Below are 19,385 nucleotides of genomic sequence, written 5' to 3'. Positions count from 1 at the left end.
CTGTGGATGTCTGCTGGTGGAAAGAGTTGTTCTCCAGGCAGTCACCCCCATATGACACCTCTCAGTCTTGTCTGAGGAGCTTGCAGCGAGCACCCAGTGAAAGTCAAGCCATAACAGGAGATTTGAAAAGACCCAGGCAGATCACTCTCATGCCATTTCTTTGCTCTGGGGGTCATTGACAGGTATTTTTGGATCACTGCTTCCTGAATTTTGTGCTGACTTCATGCAGAACTGATAAGTGAATATCACGGGAAGAAATGAGAGAGACGAGTTTATTGTTAATTTTTTCTGTTCTTTGAAGGTGAACCTTATATATTGCCTTTATAATTTCAGCAATTCAGAAAGATCAAATCAAACTTGTAGAGTTTTCTGAGGAGTAAAACTCTAAACTATTAAGCACAGTCATGAAAATAATGATACAGAGAAGTAAGCACCCCTTTTTGATCAGAATCCTCATAGCAAAAATACTCCAATTTGTTAACTATTATATTTACATCTGTGTAGTAATATAGACCATGCACACTGCAGTAAGTATTGGTCCAGTTGTTGCTGGGCTTCCTCAGGATACAATCCTCTGCCAGTACTGGGGTCTCTGACTTTAAGGGACTTTTGCTCCTCATCACACCCAAATTCATGGCTTATATGTGAGAATTCCAACAAGCCAGCACAGAGCATATTGGGAATTGCACAAGTCACAATTTCTAACAGCAAAAACCCCAATGTCGCAAAAAGAAACAATGGAGGAAACAGAGCCAAAGTCAGCAAGGATGGGGGCTAACTGAGCTATATCATTAATATTCCAAATTTTTTCTATAAAAATGTATATCAGTACTTTTAAGTGCTTTTTTTTTCTGTTCTCACTCTCTCACTTGCAAACCATCTTTAATTAACTAGTGAAAATGAGCAGCAAATATTCAGGTAGGACTGTGAGCTTCTGTGAGCAAGAAGATTTTGCATGCTGCAAAAACATAAACGATGTGTTTAGTGATCCAGCAATTTAACCCGATACAGATTTATTTCTAAACCGGCTCTCTGTTGTGGAATCCCTTTTTTTGTTTTCTTCATTGACTCTTATATGACAGTTTCCATTCTTTTTTGTCCGTCTGTCAATTCAGACACTTGAATACTTTGCAAGTAGTTTGCTATGGCTCCTGAACTCATAAGTTTAACTTCTGAAGTAAATGTTTGTGAAGACCTCGTGCAGTGTACTCTGGAGATCCTTGGCTCATGTATCCTCCAGGGTCAGCTCCTGCTGCCTCAGGCACACGTGTGTGCCTTGGTAACTTGTTTATTTTTGGATGTTAACAACTGCATTCCTTGGTCAGACAAGCTAAAGTGTTTAGCTCTATCAATAAGGGTGGAATCATCTTCATGCTGTGCTTATTACTGCAGTACTCCAGGGAAGGCACTTTGCCTTGGAAACTGCTTGTTCCACAGAGGCCTGCCAAGATGTCTCTAAAACATGGGTTTCTGTCATTAGAGCTTGGAATCAAATTCACATCTGGTGTGTATAAACATTGATTTCTAGAGAGGTTCATAAGGGACGTGAGCTTGGTTCTCTATGCCTCAATCATATCTGAAAATTCAATATATTATGCATTTTGTACTGCTCTTTGAATGGGCTTGAAGAGTTTGTGCTGGCCCAGGGTAGGCACATAGGTGCTGGAGTGGCTGGGAGTTTGGTTTCCCTGCTCCAAGGGCCTGGCATTGCTTGGCAGAGACCTTCATGACCAAGCAGAATTCCTGCAGGCCAGGGCCATGTCATGTCTGTGACGTGCTCCAGCCCTGCTCCAGGCCACTTGTACTTGGGGCTACTTTGGCACTCTGGACCCTCTGGCAAATGCAAATGTTGTTCTTTCGCCAGTGTGCCCTTTGAAAATAGACTTAAAAGCTACATATAGCCACTATGCATGAAAACCTGCATTATCTTGTGGATACCTGTTGTCACAACAAACAAATTTGTGCAAAGCAAGGAGTGCTGCTCAGAAGTGTCAGAGATGCATGTCTTTGGATATAAATTATTTGGTTTTCTGAAGGGAGGAGTGCAGCTGAGATTATAGTCTAGCTAATAGCAGCTCTCACTTTTGTCTTTACTTGTGATGTCTGTGTAGGAGACTGACTTGATATTAACCAGTCAGGCAAGTACACTGTGCATTAGTAGAAAACCAAAACTTTTGTTGGAAGAAAATTGTTCTTCATGAAAGGTGTGCATAGCCTGAACATTTATTTTCCCCCAAAACATTAAAAACCTCTGAAGAATGATTTAAACCACAGACAAGTTTCAGAAAAATACAGAAAAAGAAAAAAAAAAAATCAAACTACACACTGTGCTCAAGGACATCCAATTAAAACTCACTCTTAATTCACATTATGTCTGTGAAGGTACCCTCCTGCTTCTAGCAGCCAGAAAGCCCAGGTTTTTTTGGTCCAGTCACTCACTTCAGTTGCTCAGGTATAAGTGTTCATCAGATGTGAGATCCTCAGAGTTTTGTAGTTTTCAGCAGTCACTGCAGGAGAGCATGTGTCATTCACAGACACCTGATAGTCCCTTGGGGCTGTCTCAGGTATGGTGATGCATCTCAGGTGGCACCAGTTGCTTGACTGTCTCAAAGTGCCAGCGGATACCTCTTAGTCACCTCATGTTTTTGAAAAGGTGTCAGACAGTTGGCACCTCTCAAACTGAAGAACATCAGTTCATGTTCTTCAGAGTGCACATCATAAGAGTTACTGCCTTCATCATAACTGTGGTTCCTCCTCCCCCTAAGCAGTGAAACATGCTACGTGCCACAGATTTTTTATGCTGTTTTCTGCGTGCCTATGTATTCTTCAGAAATTCTTGAAATATCTTAGAAAGCTGGTGGAATCTCATACAATGTCTAACTCCTTTGCATTACATTTAGCTCACATTGTGCTAGCACTGAGATCCTTAGTGTGTTTCAATCTCAAAAATTTTGAAATTTTGTTGTACACTTGTATGTGCTGGATTTTTAAATGCATGACTTGACATAAGTAGTGCTTTTCTGATGCTTATTTTAATTGATTAACAAGTTCCCAACATTGCCTCAAAAGCAGAGGACCTTCAGGGTCCATGATGTCTTGCGCAGATTCTCTTGCAGCTCTTGTAGGCAGGCTGAGGCAGAGATGAGTCCATGTTACTTGTGGATGTTTTCTGTTGTGGTTTATCTCATTCTCACCAGTAATTCACTCATTCTGTTTTTAAAATGGAGGTGGATTTGCAGTACTCTTGACTGCATCATTTCAGGTCAGCGTAAAAAAAACATGGTCTTGGTTTGCTCCACTAAAGGGATCCTGACAGTTATCACCTGATGTGACAGACCTCCCAAGGTCCTTGAAAATAGAACATGTGGCCTTGATTACAAGCAGTTACCCCCTTACCTAGTAAAAAATGCATGCTTCATTAATTGCTCCATTTTCAGGGAGGAAAGAGAGGGCAGGTTTCCCCATGGGTTCTCATTTATTTGTGATTTGGTTTCATTAATTTTTTTTCTAGAGGGAAATGATACAATAAATCAATTTTTGTTGCCTATCTTAATTACATTTGCACATTGTGGGTATTTCACTTACATGGTTGTTGGGATTTTGTTGTATAAAATCTTTCAAAATGTCATGGACAATTCACTGGAAAGTAAAAGATTGCACATACTCAGTTTAGAAACAACAAAATAAACTGTCCCAAAGAATAAAACAAAAAAATTGTCATCACCTGCATTGCTTAAATACTCTTCATCTCCTCGGGAAACAGATGGGGTTTGCACTGTGCATGCAAGGTCACCAGCCTTGGGCTTTGCCAGACTAAGAGAGGAAGTGTCTTCTGTTAAAAATACCCTCCTGCTTGTCTCCGCAGCAAACGTGACAGACATGACTGCTTAAGCAGGGCACATCCCTTCCTCTGGTCCTGGCTGTCACTGCCAGGATCACGCACAGCAAGGCATTGCCACAGGTGATTATATATTCTGCATGGAGCTTAAATGTGTCAGCTGAGGCTCGGGCACAAAAAAAAAGGCAGTCTCTGGGGCCCAAATATTGATTTGAATGGTGGTGATGTGTCCTGGAGACAGTAAATGGAGGTTTTCCACAGGACTGTTTCCCACACATGTCCAGAGACTTTAAAAAGCCAGTGTTGGTAGTTGTAGGGACAGTGACAAAAAGCAAGAGACAGGCCAGGCAGCATGCAGTGTCTCACTGTGAGGCACTGAAAAGCATAAAACACATTTTAAAATGCTCCTGATCTATTTTGGATTAAGACCTGTGGGGGGTTCTGGATGAAACCACTCAGTCTGTTTACACTTCCATTCAGTCTGTCTGTGTTACAGTGCCCCCTGTTCTACCTCCTAGACTCATGTCTCCTCATCAGTGTGATGATGGCAGCCTAATGAGCAAAACAAAAGTTTTTGTGGCTTTATATTTGTCTTGAGAAAGATTTCTTTAGTATAACATCATACCTAAATATTTGGAAAGAGGCTGTCTAAAGTTCATGACCCCCACAAAATCTTCAATTATTTGTAAAACAGGATTATAGGACCTGGTAGAAGGTCTTAATCGGGCTTCATCTCCTTCTACACTGGAACACTGATTTAATTAAATATAGCTTGCTTATAATCTCTGCAGTCATTGTTTTAGTATTTGAAAAGTACCACTTTGCTTAACTGTCCCTGATTTAACTACCCATTATGAGATGAGCTCTCCACGAAAGCAACACAGTGCACTTAACAGATGGGCTGATGTGGGGCTTTATCTACAAAAAGTCCTGTTAATTTCTTTGCATCCTCTTTTGACATTATATTGCATCATATCACATGTGACTGTCATGTTATGTCTGGTGAGCAAAGGTCAGATGTAGGGAAGAACAAGACAGCTGAGAAGCCAGTGGTCTGATGCCTCATCAGTCCTGTGTGTACTCACCTGTACAAGTTCAGACATGGCCAGGAGTGATTGCATCCAGCAGCTGCATTGCTCCCAAGTACACGACATGCTACCAAAACTGCTCAAAGATCAGCAGGTAGAGCAATGCAGCATGTGCTGGCTGAAATGCAGATAGTTGGAGTCAGGAAGGGGAAAAACTGTAGAGTTGGAGACCTGTGGATATTAGGACACCTTCTGAAGTCACACTTATTCTGGTGACACCAATTCACTTACATAGTGAATGCCTTTGAAGAAGGGCCTCAAAGCAGTCTTTCTCCCAGAGGCAATAAGTCATACCTTCTTTGTTCTCTCCAGGCTCTAAATATTGTACCATGTTGTTCAATAACGTGAAAGGAACCATTGTCTGGTTTAAAGTAGTGGGTACATTTCGTCTCCAGAAGTCTTCTGTTGGAAAAGCATGGAACACTTTGATCTGCTGGATGGAAGAGGCACACCTGCTGTTTAGGGAACTGCCAGTCTCTCTTAAGATACCACATCTCATTGCATGCTGGTGGTTATTAATATATTTTAGTGATAACCACTCAAATCAGGAGAGTTACATTTCTGTGGAACTGGCATGGCATTAATATCCATACATGCAAGCATGTTTATCTGAACATGAATTTGAGACCTAACATTTTCTTATATATGAATATGTAGATACTTCATTTTCTGCATTGCTTCTCTCCTGCCATCCTTATCAAGCTTACTTCCTTATAAACCAATAGGAAGTTTGATTGAAAAGAGAAAAAAATATGACATTTTGACCATAATAGATGTTTATTTTACAGCTTATGATTTCTAAGTTAGAAAATGGAGTTTGTGTATCACAGCTTGTTTGGGTACAGATGAGATTGTTTCCCCTGACACATCATTGTGAGTTTTCCTTTCTTTATTCCCAAATTATCTTTATGGCTTCCATTTCTCTTAGGCAAATTACACTTTTATACATTAAAAGAATAAACCTGAGCTCTGAAACATTTTCAAACACATAATATAAAGGCAATAAGTAGTCGTGTTGGAAATTATACAACTTCTAGAATTTTAAACTAACTTTAGTCAGGGGTTTTGTTCATCTTCGTGTGGGAGGAAATTTAGTTTCCCTGTATTTTCAATGAAACTTCGTGAACAGTGTTCAGTGTTCCCAGGTGGCCAAGAAGAGTAATGACATCCTGGCCTGTATCAGGAGCAGTGTGGCTAGCAGGAGCAGGGAGGTCATTGTTCCCCTGTACTCGGCACTGGTGAGGTCACACCTTGAGTGCTGTGTCCAGTTCTGTCCCCTCAGTTTAGGGAGGATGTTGAGATGCTCAAATGAGTCCAGAGGCCTGGAACACAAGCCCTATGAAGAATGGCTGAGTGAGCTGGGGTTGTTTATCCTGGAAAAAAGGAAGCTCAGGGGAGACCTTATTACTTTGTACAACTGCTTGAAAAGAGCTTTTACATGCCTTCTCCTAGGCAACTACTGGCAGAACAAGAGGACATAATTTTTAGCTGCACCAGGGAAAGTTTAGGCTAGACATTAGGAAGAAATTCTTTACTTAAAGAGTGATTGAGCACTGGAACTCTCTCTCTAGGAAGGTGGTGGAGCCACCATCCCTGGACATGTTTAAAAAAAGACCACTACCATGGCACACTACCATGGTTTGGTTGGTAAGGTGATGTTAGGTCATAGGTTGGACTTGATGATCTCAAAGGTTTTTTCCAAACCTAGTTAATTCTGTGATGCTGTGATTCAGTGAGCTAAAAATTGCTGTGAATGCTGGAAGCCAAGTTGGTGCTGCCCTTGCTAGCAGCGTCAAGGTGTGAGCACAGTGAAGCTGAAAATTTCTTTTCCAGCCACCAGCTGCCAAAAGTTCATTGAAGTGGATTGATGGGTGCAAGTTAAGAACGTTTTATGAGAAACAAATGGCCACGTAGGTCCTAGATGATTCCCTTGGTGAGGAGTGGGTGGGATATGTTGTCTGCATCGGTGGTGGCAATGACAAAGGCTTCTTCATGAAGCAAGGTGTCCTGCCTCACAGATGTGTCTGTTTTCTGCTCAGCAAGGGCCATTCTTGCTGTCACCCCAGAGTAGCTGGAGAAAGTGCAAATCTGTTCACAGTTGCATTGTTGATGCAAACTTGAGTGTCCTGAGCTCTGACATAGTGAAAAATGTGAAAAGGGCATTCTGGGGCTGACTGATGCTACCCTGTCATTTTTGGCACCAAGAATACCAGCAGAATGTACAAGCTGTTCAACCTGTCTAAGAAGGATGATGTTTGCCACTCTGTTGTGAAGAAGCCTCTGATCAAGGGGGGCAAGAAATCCAGAACCAAGGCTCCCAAGATCCAGTGATTTGGGACTCCTTGAGTGCTGCAGCATAAGTGTAGGCATATTGCTCTGAAGAAGCAGTGCACTCAAAAGAACAAGGAGGAAGCAGCAGAATACAAAGCTCTTGGCCAAAAGAATGAAGGAATCCAATGAGAAATGCCAGAAGCAGATTTTGAGCTGGAGCTTTCTTTGTCGAGAGCTTCTACATCTAAGTCTGAATCAAGGCAAAAGTAAGGACTTTGTATACGATACTAAAAAATGTACATGGTATTACCAGTAAATCCCTTTTGTGGTGAACTTTTTAAAAAATTCCAACACTAAAACTAAAATAAAATCATCACAACACAGAACAGAAATGAACAATTTTCACAAAATCTACCCTTGATCCTTCACTACAATTACAAGAAAAATTCCCCATGATCATTCTACTCTATAACACTTAACACTTTTCAGTACTTGATTTGCCTGTTGCTTCTCCCAGTTAGTATTCTTATCTCAAAATTTTCATTATTGCCCACATTCTCCAGTAAGAAGACTGGGCTAGATGCCAGGTTCCTACCCAAGTCACTCTCTCTCTCTGTCCTCTCTGTAGCTGGACAAAGGAGAGGAAATTTAATGAAGGGCTCATGGGTTGAGATAAGGACCTGTAGAGATCCCTCATCAAATATCATAATGGACAAAACAGCGTCAACTTGGACATATTAAGTGAATTTATACTAACAAAATCAGAGCAGGATAATGAGAAGTAAAATAAATCCTTAAAAACACCTTTCCCACCCCATTCCCTCCTTCCCAGCTCTACTCCTACCCAGCAGTGCAAGGAGACAGGGCACGGGGGTTGTGGTCAGTTCATCACCCAGGGCTTCTCTCACTGCTGAGGGAGAGGAGTAATTCCCCTGCTGCACCCTGGGGTCCTTCCCACAGGAGACAGCTCTCCATGAACCTCTCCAACGTGAGTGCATCTCACAGGCAGCAGCTCCCTGCAGACTGCTGCCACGTGAGTCCACCCCACGAGCAGCACCCCTCAGACTGCTGCAGCAGTGGGTCGCTCTTGCATGGGGTGCAGTCCTCCAAGGACGGGCTGCTCCAGCCTGGGAGCAGGGCCCTCTTCCCACAGGTCTCCCACAGGCTCCCAGGCTCCTCTCGGGCCCCCAGCTGCTCTGGTGTGGGCTCCTCCAGGGGCTGCAGGTGGATCTCTGCATCCCTGGGACCTCCCTGGGCTGCAGGGGCTCAGCTGCCTCACCATGGGCTGCGCCAGGGGCTGCAGGGGAATCTCAGTTCCAGTGCCTGGAGCATCTCCTGCCCCTCCTCCTTCACTGGCTTTGGTGTCTGCAGGACTGTTCCTCTCACATGTTCTCACCCACTACTCTTCTCTGTCAGGAATTAAAACTGTACCACAACCTTTGTTTTGATTTCTTCTTAAATATGTTATCATGGAGGCATTAAGACCATCTCTAGTTGGCCCAACCTTGAACAGTGGTACGTCCACCTTTGGAATCATCAGGGATTGGCTCTGCTGGACATGGAAGAAGCTTCTGGCGGCTTCTCACAGAAGCCACCCCTGTAGTCCTCCTGCTACCAAAATCAGGGTATGCAAAGCCAGTCCGACTGCAAATCATATTTATAATGCATATATTCATGGTTTTACACACACTGAAACTGTTTTGTAGAAATGTATGTCTTATGTTACCAAAGAAGAGGATTCTGATGCAGTGAGGGGTAAAAGATGCAGCTTGACTAGATAATCACTGTAGGTTCCTTCCAACTGAATCCTTTTCTACTCTGCTCTGCTCTATTGTACTGTTTGTTACTCTACTCCACTCTGCTTTAGTCTCCCTAGCTTCCTACTTGGAGTAAAATTATTCTAGATGGTGATTAACTTTAATGACTATAAAAGTGAATACTAGGAGTAGGAGGTTTTCTTTATGTTTTGAGAGTACCTATTGTTTTCAGAAATTCATTCCAGTTGTTGCAGGACTGGGACCAGTTCATAAATATGCAGTGTATTCACAGTCAGTAGCAGAAATGATCTGGATGTAATTTGTCCTGTTTGCCTTATCTTGTTACCAGTCATAGAGCAGAGCTCTCTGCTTAGCTCATTTGGTAGAACTCAGTGCTGAATACTTCTGTTTAATGTACAGATAAAATGTGTTATTTACAGATGACTAGCTATACATGTTAGAGTGGAAAGACACACATTCTGTCCTAGTCCAGCATGCTTTCTTGATTGCAAGTGTGTATACCTCGTTTCCTCTACCCATTTGCTTCTAATTTTTCTGTATGCTGATGTAATGTGCAAAGACCATTGATAAGTAATCCCTGCAGAGTATATGGAGTGAGGCCAGTTAGTCATCCAGGGCACACATTCATCTCTGGTGCACATACATTTGATTTCATAACTTTCTGCCAGGACTTCTGGTTTGCAATCACAGGAAAGGAGGACAGAGTACAAAAAGATTTAGGTAAATACACTCAGCTCAGTGGAGGGACTCTGTAAACTGAAGGTTGCTCATGCTGTTTCTAAGTAATGGCAAAATATTGTATGGAAAAGGCAGATATATAAGTCTGTTGTTTTAATGGTTTAAATTAGATATCTGCTCTCTGCCTTGCTGAAATGACAAGTAACTGTAAGCATTTGGTTGCTTTAACTGTATTTCTTCATGACGTTGTGAATTTTAATAGCTAAAAAGCACAAGCCATTGTTTAGGCAGAATTTGCTCTGTAAAGCGCAGAGAAGTGTAGATAATTTCTGTGAAATAGAAATGAAGATCTCCTTACTGTTTAAACCATCCATTCCCAGCCCAGAGTGCTCCAAAACACAGTTCAGTGCTCTGGGAAGTGGCAGAAGTAGATTATATACCTGAAAAATCACATGGTCATAGAATCATGGAATATCCTGGGTTGGACGGGACCAGCAAGGAGTTCAACTCCTGGTCCTGCGCAGGACAGCCCCAGTAATTCCACCAAGTGCTTAAGAGAATTGTCCAAGTGTTTCTTGAGTTCTGTCAGGCTTGGAGCTGTGACCTCTTCCCTGAGGAGCCTGTTCCAGTGCCCAGCAACCCTCTGGGTGAAGGTGTTAGTACATGTTTCTTGTTTCAAGGTGCTGAATTGTATTTTAAAAAATAATCTAAGAATACACATAGGTCATTAATTTCAGGAGTTTTGGAGTCAGTGGAGGTAGATTAAGTCCTAAATAGAATTTATCTTACCTCTGCACATCTCTTTTGCTGTTCCTATTAATTATCTCTTCTGCTGTTCCAATAAGGCAGATACAAACTGTATTTCCAAAAGGGAAAAGTTTGACTTAAAAACAATTCAGTTATTAAAATATTGTTCATACCAAAAAAAGTCTGAAACTTTTGTCCTGGAAAAATGATGACTACAAGTCAGTTTGCAGAGGGAGAACTGAGCTTTGACTACTTTATCTGTTTAATCACCTAGTAAGTGACTAAATTAAGGTTTTCACTTTGTTTTAAGTTGAGTGTATATCACTTGGACAGCATCTGCCATCTCCAGGCTGACACTTGCATTGTCTGTACAGGATGAACATTAACATCACTTCAGATTTAAGTGTTGTGAATTGGAAGGGAGGTGAGGGGGGGGGTAAGAGCTGAATTGCTATGTGCAAAGAGAAAACACTATATGAACTGAATGTGCCAGTTATGCCTTTTCAGGCTCTGAGGAATTAGGAAGTGGAAGCTATGGGCATCGATACATCACAGACACGGTGACTGGTGATGGTGATGGATTTGACATTGATGATTCAGACTACGACATTTATATAGAAGAGGTAAATATCAAGATTTCTCTTTGGCACTTCTGTTTTCTTAATAGTCTGGATATTTTATAGTGTCCGGTCTTGTCAGGAAGTTTAATATCTGATATTAAGTGCTTAGATGTAGTGATGTGGTCAATTCTTTTCTTCATTGAGGATAAGTTTGTTGCCTCAGATCTGTATATTGAAAGGTATTAATTTCATTTCCCATAGCATTTTAGTTTTACTAAATTGGTGTTTCTTTACTTCCTTTCAGCTCAGACCACTTCCTGCTATTAAAGGAGGCAACAGAAAATTTCTGGTCGAAACAAAGGTGACGCCAGGGTCTAGTTCTAGGCTCCTGTCACGGGTCCTGACAACCACCTCTGAACCCACTCCTTCCACTCCTACCATCACACGACCAGCCACAGCAAGGGCTGGCACTGCGTGGGCAGCGAGGAGGGGCAGCATGTCCTCTGCCACACGCCTCCTGGACCTGTCCTGCGACGAGGCCGTGTGCTCTGCAGACAGCTTCTGCATCAACGACTACGAACGTGGTGGCTCGCGCTGCCATTGCAACTTGGGCAAAGGGGGGGACACGTGTGAGGAAGGTAGGTTTCTGTGTGCCCACTGGCTGCTCTTTGTCTGGGTCAAGGAGCAGATTTGCAAAGAACCCATCAATGTACACTTTGGAAGCAGACAGCTGTGTTTTGTGGTTCCCTACAGGCAGTGAATCACCCCCTTTGATTTTTTCCCTCAGTTAGGAGGGAAAAAGTCATTCCTTAATAAAACTGAGTGCAGAGCCTGTGTAAAGATGCACAGGGGAGGTTAATCTTCCTTCCCACACCTAAGAGTCAGGGAATGGTGGAGCAGGTATGTTGTTAATCTCCCAAGTGTGGCAGGATCCTATCATGGCAAGCTCAGCTGGAAGCTGAAGACATTCAGCCCCTCTTTGACACTTACCTTTTGGCAGCAGCTGAAGCCCTGAACCATCCCCATTGTCTGTGTGGTCCTGATGATGCTTGTCCCAAAGCAGGGATGCAAGAGAGCTCCCATTGTAAAAACACCTCTAGAGGAGGCTTTCCCCATGGTCTGCATTCATGTCAGTCAAACTGGGAGGAACAAAATCTCATCCCTAGTTCAAGGAGCTTGAGACTCAAGTCTGAGTCAATGTGAGGAATTGTGTTTGTTTCAGTCAGGACTTGCCACCCATTCTGTTGCTTCTATTCAGGGTAACTGAACCATGCCAAGACCTTGCTGAGCTGAGGGAGGCTGTCCTTCCCTTGCTGCCTTCTTGTTCTTTCCTTCTAGAGACCTAAACTCACCTTTTCAAAAGGTCAACACTGAGCAAATAACCTGGTGAGCCAGTCCAGCTCCCTCACCAGGCCATAAGCAGGTCACTCTTTCCTCCCTGAAGTAATTTTTCTTCTGGTTTGGTGACCAAGGGGTTACCAAATGATTGCCAGGCCTCACAAAAAGAGAAGGTCCCATTGGTTCTGGTGGTGCTGTTCCTGCAGCTAAGAAAGTGCTGATCTGATCTGCCAAGACCCTGCCATACAGCAGAGTATCAGGGACTCATGCTTCTTCTACAGGGTCATGTTAGACCTTCATTTTGCACAGTGTCATGCACCAGGGATACAGACACTGAGGGTGCTTTATCTTCTTCAAACTGGAGTGCTGGAACAAAGACAGCTCCTTCTGAAAACAGTCTGCTGTGACTCAGTGACATGGAACAGCTGCAGATATGATTTTAGGCCTTGATCAAATATGAAGAGCTGAGGATTTATGTGAACTGACAAGGCCATATACAACTTGTAAAGTGTCTGTTAACATCAGTCCAAACCCTCAATTTTTCAGTGTGTTATTCCAGAGTAAGCATCATGTGCCAATACTACTTTGTACTGAGTTTGTCTTCATCAGCCAGAAATGTTAAATAATGTATTAATCTGAACAGAAACAGACTTTTCTTCACATCCAACAGCTGCATGGCACTCTGGTCCAGTCAGTTCTGCTTGTGATCAGGGCATGAGATAATTGTTCACTGATAAGGTTGCCTTCAGGTTTATAGACCAGTCCCCTTCACCTCAGCCTAAAATGTATGCCTTGCAAGCATAATATGCTGAGAGAACTCTACCTAGATTCAAAAACTGACTGAGAAAAACACACTCAGTATTTAAATAGTGAAGAGAAATAGGACTCCTCATCATTCCTTCCTCATTAGACTTAAATCCACTGTAAATATAAAAACTCAGGCCTGAAACTGTGTCTGTCCTCTGTGCTTCTTAGGAAAACAAGCTGCAAAGGTAATTTTACAGCTAACAGTGGCTAGCAGTAAGACACCTCTGATTTTCATTTTCTTTCAGGTTCAGGGTCTAACACAGGACAGCAAAGAGTGAAGGTTGATAATGCCATTTGACAAGAGCAATAAAAAGAGCCACTGTTGTAGTCAGGGATGGAAAGATGGCTGCAGAGACTCTCTTCTCCCCATCATTCCTTTTAGCCCTGAGCTGACTTTAGAGAAGTTCTGGAAGCTGCTGGGCTGTTACAAGACCTCCAGTGATTCTGCTGGATCCAGCAGCTACAAAGCTGCAGTGACTAATGCTGCCTAGAGTCTGGCTGTGTTTCCTGTGTGTGCTTTTGTAATCCTGCAGAACATGATATTACTTAGTCCTCTCTTTCTTAAATGAATTAAAACAAAACAAAACAAAACACACACACAAAAAAACCATAAATATAAAGCTGATGCCGTCTGTCTTCTGTAACAAGGAAAAACTGGAGAAATTTCCTCTGAACTCTCTGATTAAACTATTGAGCATTATTTGGCCCTCAGTATCCTGTTTCTTTCCAAGTTCACCAGGTCCTTGGGAATAAAGGAATTAGCTGCAAAAAGTGGTGGGAAGACAAGGCAATAGGTTAACTGATTGTTGACTGCTGCTGACTAGTGTTTGTCTCTGGAGAAACTGCCTTTCATTGCCACCTGATGTTATCCAGTTCTAAATGTGTATATTGATTTTTATTTAGAAGAAAACTGCTAAATAACATGCTTCCCTCTTTGCTTTTCAGACATTACTATCCAGTATCCTCAGTTCTCTGGCTACTCATATATCACCTTTGAACCACTGAAAAAGTCCTATCAGACATTTCAAATTACCCTTGAATTCAGGGTAAGTTTAAGCAATTCTCACATTGACATTTTAAATCTTATTTAATTACTCTGATGTGGTGAACAGTAGAAGAGTAACTCAGTTTCAGTATACATTCAGTGTAATTGTGGTGAACCAGTGCATAGCCTTCATCTGCAAAGGTCTGGCTTAACCCTCAGAGAATATAAATGAAGTTTGTAAGCAGCTGCAGGGTTTTCATCCATTGTTAGTGGTCACTGCATGAGAGAATCCCTGGGACTAGTAGTTGTGGACTGGCAGCAATGTACATTGGCAAGCTTATAGTCACGTGGATAAGCGTCAGGCTGAAGAACACACAGAATTTTTTGTAAATTGGAGTTTGAAAGTGGTGTGCAGTATTTTTGTGGACAACAGATTATGATCCTGGCATATTTAGAGAAGCACTGCCCTGTATGTAGTATTTCTTTACCTCCCTGCAAGATTTAAGTGGACTTTATTTTCCCACTCTGAAGTTTGGGACTTCTAATGGGCTACTAATACATTCAGGATACCATACTACTTAAAATGCAGATCTGAAGTGGGGATCCATCCTATGCTGGCTTGTACTAGTGCTGTCTGTTCATTATGGCAGAACACGTAGGGCTGCCGCTAGGGTGGGTGGCCAAGCTCTTGGAGGCATCCCCACCCCCAGATAAAGCAGACTCACTCAGCAGGATCACAGTCTGGGAAGGAGACTGTTACTAAAGCAGCAGCAATCAGTTGCCTCAATGGTGATCTTAAACTCCTCTGGCAATTTGTCATTTTAAAATGCAGGATGGCTGCAAAAAGCCACTGTGTCAGCTGCTATGAGCATATGGAGAAATGCTGGCAGGACAGCTTGTTTGGCTTGAGGAGTGTCAGTCTCATGGAACATGTGAAGTAGGGTGTATGTATTCATGTGCAGTGAGTCTGATGTGTCTACACTTACCAGGCTTGCTAGGACATTCTTGCTACAGTTTTTACTCAGGAGTCTTGTATGGCATACGTCTGACAGTCGTTAATACTTCCAGGCTTTTTTTCAAGTCTGATAGTATCATACTTTAAGAGATGGTCTTAAATTATTTAACCATTAAGGGCAGTGATTTTCTAGGTTCAAATGCAGGATTCAAAACTGATCAAGCAATTTCTGATTCTGCAAGTTAAAAGCTCATTCTGAAAAATGATGACCCTTTTCTGGAGAAAAGTCCCCCATTTCTGCTTGCTTTTATCTGTAATTGTGAGGCTTTGATTTTTCATGTTGACGCAATGATTGCAGGCTGAATCCGAAGATGGTTTGCTGCTCTACTGTGGAGAAAATGAACATGGTCGTGGTGATTTTATGTCATTGGCAATTATCCGACGTAGCCTCCAGTTCAGGTAAAACCTCCATCCTAAATCTGATGTAAAGAGAAGTCTACTGCTGCCTCCTAGGACTGCTATATGTGATTAATATCTTCAGCATCCTTGACTTCTGCCCCATCGAGTGTACCAAATGGACAGTATAATTTCATTTAAATGTTCTTCAATACTTTTTTCTCTCATCTTTTTCTAGTGCATGAACATGTGCCTGTTGAGCTCTTTTATTCAGACATCAGTGTAAAGGCAGAATGATCAGTTTTTCTCAAGGTGCTTGTCTGAGCCTCTTAGCTATGTTACCAGAAATGCCAGTGAGCCACTGTAATTGCTAAGCTGATGGTATATTGAGTCAGTGTTTTTGCTTCACAAAGAAAGGCTTGCAGATAATATCGCAAAACAAAGGACGTAATGCCAGCAAGGGGCCAGAAACTTAATCTTATATGCCTTGTTTAGATGATACTTTGTTTAGGTTTTTTAAATGAGGATGGAGAGTGTTCATTGCAGTCTGATAGATATGAAGCAAGTGAAAGCATTTCCAGGATCTCCTTACTTGGGAGGGTGAGTCCTTTAAAAGTGGGGAATAAAAAAGTGGGTGATGTGCCTTAGTTGTGTTTCTGTTTACCTGCACTGCATGGCAGTCTGGAAAATGGGACATTTTGTGCACATTCAGCTCTCCTGGAGGTCTTCCTATCAATCAGTGCTGAGCTTCAAATAGACTAGCACAGTTATTAATGTAGCACTGCCTTTCACCAGAAAGAAAAATTCCCAGGAGGAATTACTGTGATAGCAGGAACTTGGATTGTAATACCCTACATCTTTGAAACACTTTCAGTTGTTGGCAAGCTTAGTGACACACTTGGTATGAACAGAGAATGCAAAATCTTCTCCATGTTAGAAAGACACATAATTAAGTTATGTGCTAAGTTATGTGTTTTCCTGTGCTATTATGCACAGGAAAATCATAAGGAACAGAGAGGTTCCCGAGTGCAGAAAAAATATTTGGAGTCTAAAACCAATTTTTGGTTGTGTGGTTAATGTAAGATTATCACCTTGCCCTCTCTGTCTCATGCTCCCAGGTTCAACTGTGGCACTGGAGTTGGGGTCATAACGAGTGAAAACAAAATCAAACTGGGGAACTGGCACAGTGTCACATTGTTCAGAGATGGGGTGAATGGCTGGCTCAGGATGGACAACAATGCTCCGGTGACAGGAAAATCCCAGGTTGGTAATCCTGCCCCTGTGGCTCCATCTTGGGGTCTTTCAAGGTTACGGTGATGTTTCTTGTCTTGCCATCAGAAGCCTGATCATATTTAAAAGATGCAGTTTTATTTTAGGTGTTAGGGCATTTAGTGAACTAGGGTCAGAGTACAGATTACTCTTCCAAATATGTAATGTAGAGGGCACAGAGATAAATATCTCAGGGCTGGATCCCATCAGTTTGCGCCATGTTTGCTCTGCCCCACTTCCACTACCCTATGCCAGTCTCAAATACAGGCTATTAGAAGTTTACTATGTTGTACAGCTGCTGTCCCTGATTGCTTTCTTTTTCAGGTCTCAGCTGCTCTTCTTCCTGAGATGAAAAAATTAGATGCATATGTGTATATGAGTATATATTTATGTAAAATATGCATATATTCACATGAGATTTGTATACAGAGGTGTAATGACATGGATATTCTGGACAAAGATTTAAGCATAGTAATGGAGATAGACGTTCTGCCTTGACTTATGTTAACACCAGCAAGTTCAAGACTGACGTAAAATATAATACAGGAAGATCTTTGACTTGCTCATCTGTTGCTGGGCGAGAAAACAAAATTCAGGCACTGGAAGAAAAGGCAATTTCAAATTGCTTCAGATGTCTTTCCTTTGATAGCCACTATTAACATGCCATCCCTGAAAGAAAGCAGTTTCAGACATCTTATTACTTTCCACTTTCATGTGCAGGCACTGAAGGGAAAAAATTGCAGTGCATTGAGTTCTCATCAGCTGGAAATGACAGAGGAAAGAATTTCAGTGTGTCATGTGTTGCTGTTACCAATGCTGTGAGGCCATGCAAAGGACAAATGTGAATCAGGAGAGATATGTACACTTTCTGCAGTGTACTGTGCAAGTGAACACCTGCAGACTCAGTAACCTCAGCTTATTTAACCTGGCAAAATACAGGCTATGGTGATAGAATTTATTATAAGTGCTATGGGGGCAGGGCAGGGGTGAAAAATCCTGAAGGATTTTAGGCTGGAGATCGGTGCTGTCAGGTTGATAAAAATCGGCCCTGAATAACTGAGAATTTTGAATATTTTCTTCTAAGGGTCCTTGGGGTTTTGTAAGAACTGTTGAGTATGAGGCAAAAGTCATATTTTGATCAATTTGTGGCAGGAATTTTGACTAAGTTGGCCACTGTAGCATGGAGTTTGGTTTAGTGGTCCAAAAAGGTCTGTTGGTTCTTGATGTTTTTTTGTACTTTCCTATGCACTGTAGCAATTTTACTAAACTTGTGTATGTAGCTTTCTATAGATTTTTTAAAGAGATGGGCAGTACACTTAGCTAAGGCAAAGTGAGCAGAACCCTGCTAAAGTTGTGATTTACTGCCTTTTGCCGTTTCTTTGGTTTTTTTTTTCCTTTTCTTTTCTTTTTTTTTTTGTAATTTCATTATTATTCAATACTGAACACTTGTTGGATTCTGTCCAAAATATCTCATTGGTCTGTCCCTTAGGGTTTATGGTTTAGAAGGCAAACAATTTTTGGCAAACGGAAAGGAAGAAATTGCAGCAAAAGACAGGCTACACTTTCTCCTCAAAAGAGTGATTTTTAGTCTTATTTATTTTATTGTGCTTTTAGTAGTTCATGTTATTTTGATGGGATGGAGGTGAAAAGGTTGATTTCAAATGATGGACTGATTTGGGGAATGACTAATGGGAAGGAATTACCAATGAACAACCTACATATTTTCTGACACAGTTCTTCATGGAGGAAAAACATTGATTGTAAACCACTGTGGCCTATTGAGTTGTCCTGTGTTATATCTGTTACACATCACGCTGTGCTGTGCTCTCCCTTCAGGGCCAGTACAGCAAAATCACGTTCCAGACTCCCTTCTACGTTGGTGGTGCTCCCAGCGTGTACTGGCTGGTCAGGGCCACCGGCACCAACCGTGGGTTCCAGGGCTGTGTCCAGTCGCTGAGCATCAATGGGAAGATAATTGATATGAGACCCTGGCCACTAGGGAAATCTCTCAGTGGTGCTGATGTCGGTGAGTGTAATGGTGTGGGGTCTTTAATCAGTGACTAACCCGGGGGTGCTTTTTATCCTGTTGGAGCAAATGGAGCGATGCTCCAGGTTTGAGAGTTGGAAGGTGCACTCTCTATTTTTGACCTGTTTTTCCTCTGTTCCTTTGCACATTGCTTTTGCAGTGGGACAGTTCATCACACTGTGCAGGCAAGCCCTTTGTCAATGCACTTACTGTGCACAATAAATAGTAAACCCATTTTCATGAGCGAACAGTAGGATCTGTGTTGCAGATATCATTACAACTGTGCCAGTATTTCTGCCAGCATCTCTCAGGGCACCTCTTCATGCCTCTGACTGACACAGTCATATCATCAGAAATCAATAGTATGTATGCTAAGCTAGCATTTGAAACAGTGCAAGCTCAACAAAATGCATTTTGCCTGGAGACATCATTGCACTTGTCCAAAGTAATACGTGGATCTCTCACACACAGAGCAGTCCTGTGGATGTTACAGAGGGTTTTCTGTGTTATACCCAACCACTGTTGAAGCATATAGGCTTTCCTGTGTACCATCCTTTGTTTTTCTATCCAGAGTCATGGTATAATTTGAAAATAGCTTGGAATAAATACTTCCAGCAGCTTTATGAAGTGTTATTATAATATTATTTTC

General features: G+C 42.0%; 1 protein-coding gene and 1 pseudogene across 3 annotated transcripts in view; both read left to right on the top strand.

Annotated features, from left to right (window-relative positions):
• EGFLAM (EGF like, fibronectin type III and laminin G domains) overlaps positions 1-19,385 on the top strand; it is a 71,326-nt gene that overhangs the window by 30,090 nt on the left and 21,851 nt on the right. For all 3 annotated transcript variants that reach the window (XM_062512717.1, XM_062512718.1, XM_062512716.1), the window contains exons 8-13: positions 10,908-11,023; positions 11,265-11,598; positions 14,051-14,151; positions 15,404-15,504; positions 16,560-16,704; positions 18,547-18,736. In XM_062512717.1, the coding sequence (XP_062368701.1) occupies positions 10,908-11,023; positions 11,265-11,598; positions 14,051-14,151; positions 15,404-15,504; positions 16,560-16,704; positions 18,547-18,736 (987 nt within the window). The remainder of the gene's footprint in view (positions 1-10,907; positions 11,024-11,264; positions 11,599-14,050; positions 14,152-15,403; positions 15,505-16,559; positions 16,705-18,546; positions 18,737-19,385) is intronic.
• Positions 4,991-7,467, top strand: LOC134056590 (small ribosomal subunit protein eS6-like; annotated as a pseudogene).

Source organism: Cinclus cinclus, chromosome Z (genome assembly GCF_963662255.1).
Source record: "Cinclus cinclus chromosome Z, bCinCin1.1, whole genome shotgun sequence".
Classification (NCBI taxonomy): Eukaryota; Metazoa; Chordata; class Aves; order Passeriformes; family Cinclidae; genus Cinclus; species Cinclus cinclus.
The sequence above is the reverse complement of the archived record's forward strand: the minus strand, read 5'-3'. Positions and strand labels throughout refer to the sequence as shown.